At 38.4% G+C, this 11,327-nt stretch overlaps 1 protein-coding gene across 1 annotated transcript in view; it reads left to right on the top strand.

The window, feature by feature from the left end:
* The first annotated feature begins 858 nt into the window (after positions 1–858).
* LOC130929563 (segment polarity protein dishevelled homolog DVL-3-like) overlaps positions 859–11,327 on the top strand; it is a 54,537-nt gene continuing 44,068 nt past the window's right edge. Inside the window, exons 1-2 of the mRNA XM_057856802.1 lie at positions 859–1,399; positions 10,577–10,646. Of these exons, the coding sequence (XP_057712785.1) occupies positions 1,239–1,399; positions 10,577–10,646 (231 nt within the window). The 5' untranslated portion in view covers positions 859–1,238. The remainder of the gene's footprint in view (positions 1,400–10,576; positions 10,647–11,327) is intronic.

Genomic DNA, 11,327 nt, shown 5'->3' with positions numbered 1-11,327 from the left:
CCATAAAAAAGCTGCTAAATATACCTCTAAAATAAAAATGCATAGACATTAGCTCGAACAAAAACCTCCCTTATGTTGGTCTTAACAGGGAGGAGCTGGATTCAGCCATGTGAAATGTCATATTCACTGTCACCACTAGAGGGCAGTATAGTCACCCAAATTAATAAATGCAAACACTTTCGAGTAATCGGGTAAGGAACATAAAAACTTAAAATACCGGAGACTGTATGAAAAAATAAATGATCTAAGTACAACAAAAGAACAATTGGCTAACGTACATAGCAAAAGTCCGCTAGCTTAAATGCTATAACATGCTTTACAATTCTCTTAAATGGTTCACACATATTCCCACAAAGAACGGCTAAATATACCTATAAACTAAATTACAAAGCATTAAAAAACAGCTCAAACAAAAACAGCTTATATTGGTCTTAACAGGGAGCAGCTAGATTCAACCATGTGAAATTAGGTATGTCATATTCACTGTTGCCACAAGAGGGCAGTGTATCCTTCCAAACCAATAAAACTAAATGCGAACACTTTCAAAACAAACTATTACAACACCACTTTAATTAAACGAATACTCAAAGCAGCAAATTTAACTTATCTTTTTTCTAATCGAATCACTCGAGCGAATCGTTGAAGCACTAATTGTATTAATTTCGTAATTATAAAAAACGAGAATTAAATAAACTAATAATTGCTAATATTCAAGTAGTGACCACGGTCCTTGATAGGGTTAAAGTAGTTGACAAACGATTGCTAAATAAAAAGTTTGTAGCCACAAAATTTTAAAATTGGCATCCGTAGATCGCTGCACCTCTCCTCCTTTCCAATAGATGGCGTCCTTTAAAGACAGCCTTGGATGATTGCTGCAGTTTTAATCAACTACCAATGCTGCTGAGTTTGCTGCCTGGCAGCTAGCGAGAGTCGACGGTCGTGCAATTTTTTTGTATATTTTTTTTTGTGTGTGTCCTCGTCTTCCAAATCTGTTTGAGTCCTCCCGAACGCACGAAAAGTATCGTGACGCCTCCTGTGTAAAAATGTCCGAAGCTTTCGCAGTGGAATAAGAAGCGTTCAGTGGAAAAAGGCGAGCGAGTCGGACGGCGAGGGAAAGCCGGGTAGGACCACGGCATAGCCGCCTTAGCGCCACGGGGAGTCGGGGCCCGAGAGGGAGCCTGCCGGGGCCCTCGGCTTGATGCGCCGCGCCTGCTTCTTCGACTCAGTCGCGCTCCGAGATGGGGGAGACCAAAATTATCTACCACCTCGACGACCAGGAGACACCCTATCTGGTGAAATTATCTGTACCGGCGGATAAAGTCACTTTGGCAGACTTCAAAAATGTCCTCAAGAAGCCAAATTACAAGTTCTTCTTCAAATCTATGGATGATGACTTCGGGTAACTGTTTCTATGAACTCTTTATGACGTCCATTTTTAGTGTGTCATCATTGCGGCTTGCCAACAGCTGGCTTGTCATCACTTCACCTGGCCACTTGCTAGAGCCACGTTAGCTTTCCTTTGTTAGCGGCTAACACCTCACTGGCGTTCGTTCCGTTTGTTTACATTGCCTACAAGGCAAGCTTAGCTTGTCGTACACCGACTAAATTAGCTTTGGTGGGAGCTTCGTCAACTCATGTCGAAAGTTCCAAATTATATATTAGACTTTTGAAGAAGCATGTTTAGATACGCTGGAAAAACAAGCAGTTATGTCGCGTCACCTCTGTCAGCAGCTGGCGGATATGGACAGAAAACCAGTGCTAACAGGCTAACGTCATACGTCGTTTGCCAGGCAGGCCCCAATGGAACGTGTTTCCATGTCATACTGTGCTTGTACTACGCTCTTTGTCCCCACTAGTCACTAAGAAGGTTTTAACACAACAACATCAAAACTTTGAATTATCAGTGACATTTCCCGTCTACTTTCGTGTGGCATTTTTGCGTGCTGGCTAACGACTGTTTCGCTGTTTGTATTTTTGCTAGTATTGCCGCCTATACGTTGACATTTCTCTGATCAAGTAGGACAAGCATGCATTTCATATCAGTGACTATATTTCCAATAGCTACTGTCTTTTTCCAAACCTGTTTGACAGTTTTACTAGTAACTTTTTTACTGCTAGGACAATGATGTCATATCTTATGTTTGATTTTACGTTAATAGAGCTACTACGTTCTGTAACTATTAATTCATTGGCTGCCATTGATAGCGATAGACTATCAGCCTTTCCACTTCAAATGGATTGATGTCTACTAGTCACAAACTGCAGTAAATTCAAAAGGACTGGATGTCTACGAGTGACAAACTCATTTAAATTCTCAACAGAAGGATAGAAAGAGCCACATGATTGGAGGTGTAGTGCTACCTCGACATACGATCCTTTCCACATTCGACGTAAAATTTGACTCGTCATTTGTCTCGACATATGACAACGTGCTCGAAATACGACCATGTATGACAGCGTAGCAATTTCATTGTTTCCCGCAAGATGGAGGCACGGCGGATTTTCTTGTGAGAGAAATCTACATGGGTCCCAAGAAGGTTGGTGCAGGTGGTGAAAAAAGGAAAAAGGCGATTCTAACCATTGACATTTAGATGGAAATAACAGAAAAAATGAGCGTGGTGTCCGTGTCAGTGAACAGTGTTGACAATACGGCAGAAATATGTCTTAAGATCTCGACAGTCATCCTCCGACCTTCGTTCGCCAGTCTTTATAAGTTGAGGTGACAATTATTATTGTAACATTGGCAAGAAAGTCGCCGGCTTCGTCAGGTTTTTAATCATTTATTTCAGAACTTGTGCAACAAGACACAGCGATGATCAACCGTAGCTGACGCCAACAACAACAAAGTAAAAACTTTTCCGCTCCTCTCTCTCTGTTGTCACACGTTACGATCTGGAACAACGTGCAAAACACAACTGCCACATTAGAACCTGATTAGTTACATTATTATTAGTATTCCGATTTGTATTTATAATTTATTTGTTTTGTGATGTGTAATTGTTATTTGAAATTGTAAGAGCAGTAGTTATTAAGGGCTTAGCATAGATTTTTGGGCTGTGGAAAGAATTAATCGTATAATTATGATTTCTTTTGGGAAAATCCCGCTCGACATACAACCATTTCAACTTAGAAACGAGGTCCTGGAACGAATTAAATTTGTATGTAAAAGTACTACTGTATATCATCATCAATGTACTGGGATTTCCCTCTTCAGTGAAAGCTCACATTTGGCTCATGTTAACTCTTCCAGCATTGGAAAAAGTAGTAAGATGCAAAAAAAGACAATGACCTTATATTATTTCATAGTTCTCTTCTCCAGAAAATATGTCAATTTCATGAAACTTTGTGATTTTTATACTGCTGCATTTTTTTTATTTTTTTTTTGGTGAAGGAAATTGGAATTTAGTAGTTTTTAAAGAACAATTTAATAAACAGACAGGATTCAATGTTTTACAACAAAACAAGATTAATATTTAGAATAAGGTGCATGCTGTTTTTTATGAAAAAGAAAATGGAATTGGGAAAAATTGATCAGCATTTCAGGCTTTTCAAAAATAGGTGATCAACCAGAAGATTGTGATTGACGAACCTCTAATCTAGACTGTACTTCTACAATAACTAGGGCACCCATGTCTTACTCGGGATTTTTTTCTACTGGCATTCGACATTCTGCGCAAAAAGCAGAACATTTTGAGCAACGAACAAATGACATTTATTTCCCACTACAATATGACCGTTCAAGCTTGTAACTCCAGTTCTCTCAGACAAAATGAATTGGAAATCTATCATGGTCAATTGCAGCCAGTGAATTAAAATATCAGGCATATGGAATATATGCCCCAATAGATTTCTCCGTGCGCAGACGTAATTTGATATTTTGCAGCTTTTCGACCCCTGCCGAAAATTCCGAATGACCCTTGAAACGCCCACTTTTCTTTTTTTAGAGGAGGTTGAAAACAGTCAAAAATATGACCCATTACAAGCCTCACCTTTGTCGGCACCTGGGGATATGTATGGCTAGTGCTAACAGGCTGAAGTTCAAACGCTAACTTGGAGTCGAAGCTAGTTTGTCCAGCCGGCCCCTGCTGTTGTTGTCCATTAGTCAGAGGAATGCTGAGTTGGACTTAGGAATGTAGCGTTCATCATTCTGGCAGATTTACAGCCGTGCCCCTTTGTGTTAAAACTGGAAAAAAGTATACGTGTGCTTTTCGAAGTGGCAGACGTTCTATTTTCAGCACTTTAGCCGGGTTCCTTGAGTTGTTTTTTGGTCAAATTCAAACAAGGGTGGGGCAGCAACTTGGGCACATGAGCAAAATGTTTTGAAAGGACTACTATTCATGTTGGGGAAAGGTAAAGAGATACTCTGTAAATACACCTGCGAGTTGGACAGGATCACAATAAAAAATAGCGGTCAGTCAAGCAGAAGTTTTTCGTAGCAGTCGTTCCACTTTCTGCAGGGTCAGTGTTTATATGTATGTCTTTCAACAGCGCTTGGTGGATGAGTACTTAATCCTTAGTACTATGCAGATGTTGTCTGGATAATCGGCAGCTAAAATAAAGTCAGGGATTAAATTGTTGCCGTTGCCACATTGAATATCACGGGACCAGAATTGTTATTAAGCAATGGGTCTTCATTATTTGTGGCTAGCGTTGTTAATAGAGTGGATAAATGCAGATTGTAGCTAGAAGTGTGAATTCATACAGTATTGTTTTACCATATACACTGCTGGCCAAAAGCATTGGCACCCTTGCAATTCTGTCAGATAATGCTCAATTTCTCACAGAAAATGATTGCAATAACAAATGCTTTGATAGTAATATCTTCATTTATTTTTCTCACAATGAAAAAACACAAAAGAGAATGATTTTTTTTTTTTTTAATCATTATCATTTTACACAAAACCGGACAAAAGTATTGGCACGCTCAGCCTAATACTTGGTAGTGCAACTTTAGACAAAATAACTGCGTACAACCGCTTCTGGTATTCATCTATGAGTTTCTTACAATGCTCTGCTAGAATCTTCTTTAGCCAACTGCTCCATGTCTCTGAGATTTGAAGGGTGTCTTCTCCAAACTGCCATTTTCAGATATCTCCACAGGTGTTCTAAGGAATTCAGGTCTGGAATAATTGCTGGCCACTTTAGAAGTTTTCTAGTGCTTTTCGAAGTGTGTTTTGGGTCATGGTCCTGCTGAAAGTGCCATGACCCCTGAGGGTGACCCAGCGTTCTCACACTGGGCCTACATTATGCTGTAAAACTTGTTGGTAGTCTTCAGACTTCATAATGCTCACAGTCAAGCAGTCCAGTGCCAGAGGTAGCAAAGCAACCCCCCAAATATCCTGGAACCTCAGCCATGTTTGACTGTGTGTTTTCTTTGAAGGCCTCGTTTTTTTTCCTGTGAACTCTGTTGATGCCTTTTCCCAAAAAGCTTTACTTTTGTCTCTGACCAGAGAACATTCCTCCAAAAAGTATTTGGCTTTCTCATGTAAGTTTTGGCAAAGTCCAGCCTGGCTTTTTTATGTCTCTAGGTCAGAAGTGGGGTCTTCCTGGGTATCCTACCATAGAGTCCCTTTTCATTCAGATGCCAACGGATGTTACGGGTTGACACTGTTGTACCTTCGGACTGCAGGACAGCTTGAAGTTGTTTGGATGTTAGTTGAGGTTCTTTATCCACCATCCGAACAATCTTTCGTTGAAGTCAATTTTTCTTTTCCGTCCACATCTCGGGAGGTTGCCATGGGCTTTACACTTATTGATGACACTGCGCACGGCAGACACAGGAACTTTCAGGTCATTGGAGATGGATTTGTAGCCTTGAGATTGCCCATGCTTCCTCGCAATTTTGCTTCTGAAGTCCTCAGACAGTCCTTTCGTCTTCTTCCTTTTCTCCATGCTTAATCTGGTACACACAAGGACACAGGACAGAGTTTGAGTCAACTTTGATCCATTTTAACTGGCTGCAAGTGCGATTTGGTTATTGCCACCACCTGTTATGTGCCACAGGTCAGTAACAGGTACTGTTAATTACCCAAATTAGAGAAGGCATCACATGATTTTTCAAAGGGTGCCAATACCTTTCTCTGGCCCATTTTTGAAGTTTTGTGTAAAATGATAATGATTTAAATTCTTTTCCATTCTCTTTTGTGTTTTTTCATTGCAAGCAAAATAAATGAAGATATTACTACCAAAGCATTTGTAATTGCAATCATTTTCTGGGAGAAATTGAGGATTATATGACAGAATTGCAGGGGTGCCAATACGTTTGGCCAGCAGCGTAGATATTCGATAGCTACAAACCCTAATCACGTGATATGGTGATGAAACAATTATCATTACTTAGTTAAGGAAATCATTCTAGGATATTCTACTGTACAACTAATAAACAGAATTAGAAGATCTTTTCATCCTCCTGTGAATAGGAATGAGTTTATTAGTATTAGATGTCCAATCCATTTGAACGTTTATACACATGTGCACACAAGTTACTATTCAAAACAACTTTGTTCATGAAGGGCAAGCCGTATGCATCTGCTTGCTTGGTCCGTTGGCATTTGGAGTCTTTACCAAACCAAATTGTTGAAGACTATTTCCGGGACATGCTAAACTGTGGGTACAGATTAATAAATTGTGGGTACAGTTTAGTAATCTGTACCCACTACTGTTTAACCCTTTAACACCGAACGTGTCGGCAGCGACGCGTTTACGCATGTCGTCTTTGAAGCTTCGTCACGCTGTAATTACGTCACCCACGTGCTGCTGGTTGGTCTCATTTGAAAGTACGGAAGTTGATGTCCACACCAGTTTTTATTTGAAGTCAATCGAATCGACCATGAAAAACGGGAGATAATGTCATTTTGAGTTTTATACTTTTATTGCACTCATAAATATGCATTAAAACGCTGCATGGACCATGTATCTATCTCCATATTTCAATCATTTCTTGTCATTCTTCAAAACCAAAAGCAGCACAAAAGACTACATATATCCCAAGAGCCGTTGTGATGTCAAGAAGGACGAACCGAATGTGGACATTTTTAATAAATTTCCGAGTTAGAAGCCAACAAAGGAAAAGGAGGCATGCTGAAGCAAGCAACGGCCAGTTTGAGCGAGCGACTTTGAAACGTGCAGAATGAATCTAAAACTAAATTTAGCGCAAGCTAATGCATTATTTCATTAACTCAAAGAAGAAGATGAGCCGTATTTGTCGTTGTTTTCCTGGGATGAGTTGGCGTCTCGGCGAGTAGAAGTGACAGGCTGACAGCAGCGCGCAAACGGCGAAAGAGTAGGCTGTGTGACGTTGTGTGAGACGCAGCTCGGTGACCTGTTCATGCAGAAGCTTTATTGAGTTCGCCAAAAAAAAAAAAAAAAACTTTATTGGGTCGTATGCCAGAAAATTTTGAATTGAACTAAACGACTTGTCAATATTTTTGAAAATACTTATTTTTCAATGTTATATATTTTTTTTCTTCACTATAATCTTTGCAAATTTTATAAAGATGAGTGTTCGAGAAGCTTGGTTGCATGTACGTATATACTTTAGATAAGGTGATGGGTATAGTACCTAACTTCACAAAGAGATATCCTCCAAACCCTTTTTGTGTTAGATGATATATATATTTTTTTTTCTCACTATTTTGCACTGTATATAACCCGTTTTGATCATAGTATGTGTAAAGGCCAAAAACGCCTATGACCATTCTTGCTGTTTGTGTTGAATTGTCAAACATAAAACTATTCAATCTTATTTTTTTCTATTGAATGTTTATCCTAACAAGTAGAAAAAATATTATCAAGCTTCAAAACGTTTGGTCGAGCATGTTTGTTTGTCAATGGGACATCAACATTACAAATTTTGAAAAAATATTTTGGGATTTTTTTGTCTATTTGGGTTCAAAATGTGGATTATAATTGGTCAGTGAAGAAAACAACAGTTTGGACATGGAGTTCAAGGTGTCCTTAAAAAAGGGACCCAATTTGGGCATTGTGAACAATTTTTTCTTTGAAATATAAAGGCAACATCAAATGCATTCAAATTCGGCCAAAATAGGCTTAGGTGTTAAAGGGTTAATCCGTGGGCACAGTTTAATAATGTGGGGGTGCAGATTAATAAATTGTAGTGGTGTCAACAATAATCGATGCGGCGATGCATCCCGATGCGGGGCATGGACGATTCGATTCGATGCGGGCAACAAGCCGAATCGATTCAGCGCATTTTAAAATATATAAGTACGTTCAAAAATCTTCCCTGCGCAATTCCGGTGATGCAATTTGGTTTCCCCATTTGTATTCTCATGTTTCATTTTTTACACACTGCATAACTCTGGTCAAGTTTCTCACCAACCTCGTAGAAGCCAAAATGTCTCCAGATGTCTGCTTTCAATGTCTTAGGTGCATCAATAATCTTTCACGCTCCCTCTTTCTCTGCTTCAGCCATTGTTATGTTATGTCCTATCTCTTAGAGGTTAGATCTTGTGTCCGAACCCGAACAGGTCGGGTCTAGCACAAAATGTTAAGCATTCATGTTCGGGTCGGGTCAGGTTGGGCTGCGCGCTGGACTAATAAATTATATATATATTTTAAAAAAAATAATAATAATAAAAAATTAAAAAAAGGATAAAACCGAGAGCAGGCTCTCTATATTGTTCATTTGCTTGTGCACGGCGCCACCGGCTTTTTCTTCTTGTCCGCCGCTGTGGCACTTGCGATTCGTTCCGAAAGACACTTTTATTTATGCACACAAAGGCAACACAAATGTGATCCTTTTGAATCTTCTCCTCTGTGTGTCTGCAAAATAGCATGATTTTTTTTTTTTTTTTTTTTTATATATATATTAAACTTTCCCAGCATTATTTCATTGTGTTAATGCTTTTATAATGATAATAAAAATATGTAGACTATTTAAACATTAAGAAAACTTGCGTTTTTTTTCTGCCAACTGAGAATTTGTGAAGAAGCACTTTTATGCATGTTTTGAAACAATTCTGATACTGCTTATGATCAATCACAGTATCAATGAAAATGAATAGTAGCGAGGCTGATACCCAATCACCAGGCTACAATTCATTTTCATTGATACTGTGATTGATCATAAGCAGTATCAGAATTGTTTCAAAACAATTAGAATTGTTTCAAAACAATGCACACAAAGGCAACACAAATGTGATCCTTTTGAATCTTCTCCTCTGTGTGTCTGCAAAATCGCATGTTTTTTTTTTTTTTTTTATATTAAACTTTCCCAGCGTTATTTCGTTGTGTAAATGTTTTTATAATGAACATAAAAATATGTTGACTATTTAAACATTAAGAAAACTTGCGTTTTTTCTGCCAACTCGAAGGAATGAAAATAAATTGCTGCTGCTACGGGGGTTTTTCTTTTCCGCGTCACTCCAAGCCGGGTCAGGCTTCAATACCAGCGGCCGTGTCGGGTTGGGCTGTTTTTTTTTTTTTTTTTAGGCCCGATATAACTTCTACTATCTCTCTGCTCTCTCGATTGCAAAACAACTGATATTTCCTCATGTTGAAACAGATTGTTATGGCTGCTAAAATGCTGCTGCACTTCATTTTAATTCATTATTTTTTTATTGTTATGTGGAAGTTACTGATTGCATTTCTAAGTTGATTGCTCATATATAGTGGGCTAGGCCTACATTTTACTTCTGTTCTACATTGCAATTTAGTTGATGTTTTGTTTGCAACTGAACTGATCCCTGGATTGATATTGCGATAAAGATGCTGCTGCGCTACAATATTTTCTTTGTCGTTTTCTTTAATATTTACTTGAATATTTTTATTGATGGGTCGTTGTGACTAAAATACAGTGACTGTTATTACTGATTTTGCACAGGGGTTCAGATGTTGCACTATGTGAAAGGCTGCTATATTGTGTGTTTAAAAAAAAAAAAAAAAAAAAAAAAAAAAAAAGGCGAAAGCCCTGGTCTCATTCAAAGATTCAAAGCACCAATTAAATGCTGTGATCTGTTTTTTTTTTTTTTAATATATATTTGACTTCGACCAGGAGTGACACAAGAGCCAATAAAAAGTTGTTTAATGTCTGACCGCTTGTGTTGCCTCATGATTCACAAAAAATATGCTTTGCTTTAAAATTTTAATGCATCCCAGGCTTTAAGGCATCGCGATGCATTGCCGAATCGAACCGAATCGAATCGTGACCTTCTGAATCGAATTGAATCGAATCGTGGCCCTCCGAATCGTAATCGAATCGAATCGTGAGGGCAGTGCCGATGCACACCTCTAGTAAATTGTGTGTACAGATTACTAAACTGTGGGAACAGATAAACTATTTAAAAACTAAAAAGTTCATCCCTGGGACTCGGGGGCTCCGTAGCATGTAAAACGGTGGTAGTTTATATTGTTTTGGCAATAAATACATAGTACTGTACTGCACTGCAAAAAGTGATTTTGCCAAGTATTTTTTATTTTAACGGTACCAGGTTTTCCTATTTTTTAGTGATGTTTTCGCCCATCCTTGCCTCTAGGAAGCCTCTGATCGTACTACTCCAAGACTGCTTTTATGTCGGTAAAAAAATACTGAAACCCATCTTTGTTTGCTTTACAGGGTGGTAAAAGAGGAAATATCTGACGACAACGCCAAATTACCCTGCTTTAATGGACGTGTGGTGTCATGGGTAAGTTCAAATTGTATCATTTTTTTACAAATGTCTTTTTGGCTCTGTCTCGCCACATTTGTTTGGTTCAGAGGCTTCTGAGTTTTATGATCTAGACGTAAATCTTGGACATTAATTGGTTCCACCGTGGAAAAGTCTCTGGCCTCTGCAAAGACCAAACATGAATGCCAGATGATGGTAAAGTGCACATAAGTTGAGCGAACAGCAAGTTTGTTTTAATGTTTGCGATGGAAGCAAAAAGAAGTTCAGGGTGTTTGCAGTCGGAAGAATCTGAAACTGAGACGGACCATGAATTCTGTGGATGCTTGAGGTGTTGCGTAACCAGATGTGGAAAGGCAAGATTTCTAGGGTTGTCGAAAGTATAAATTCTCAGATATTACCACAGCAATGGCTGCCATTGAAGGCCCTATGGATTGAACGTCTAGTGCCGTCGCTGGACACTGAAAGAGTTAATAAAAAATATTTAATTTTGGGTTTGTATCAAAAATGGTCTCAAGTATTTTTGAGTATTAATATTGAGTTTGGAATTTCAGTATTCTAACAGTAGATTGTCGTATTAGTTTGGCATGCACGTAATATATTTTTTCAATATTTATATGAAAATGAAAAAAGTAAAGAATGAAAAAATCTAAAGTGAAATAATAAAAATAATAATAATAATAAATCAAGAATATAATTGTA

The sequence above is a fragment of the Corythoichthys intestinalis genome, chromosome 14, assembly GCF_030265065.1.
Source record: "Corythoichthys intestinalis isolate RoL2023-P3 chromosome 14, ASM3026506v1, whole genome shotgun sequence".
NCBI classification, from domain to species: domain Eukaryota; kingdom Metazoa; phylum Chordata; class Actinopteri; order Syngnathiformes; family Syngnathidae; genus Corythoichthys; species Corythoichthys intestinalis.
Note: the sequence above shows the minus strand (reverse complement) of the source record. Positions and strands in the feature narration are given on the sequence as shown.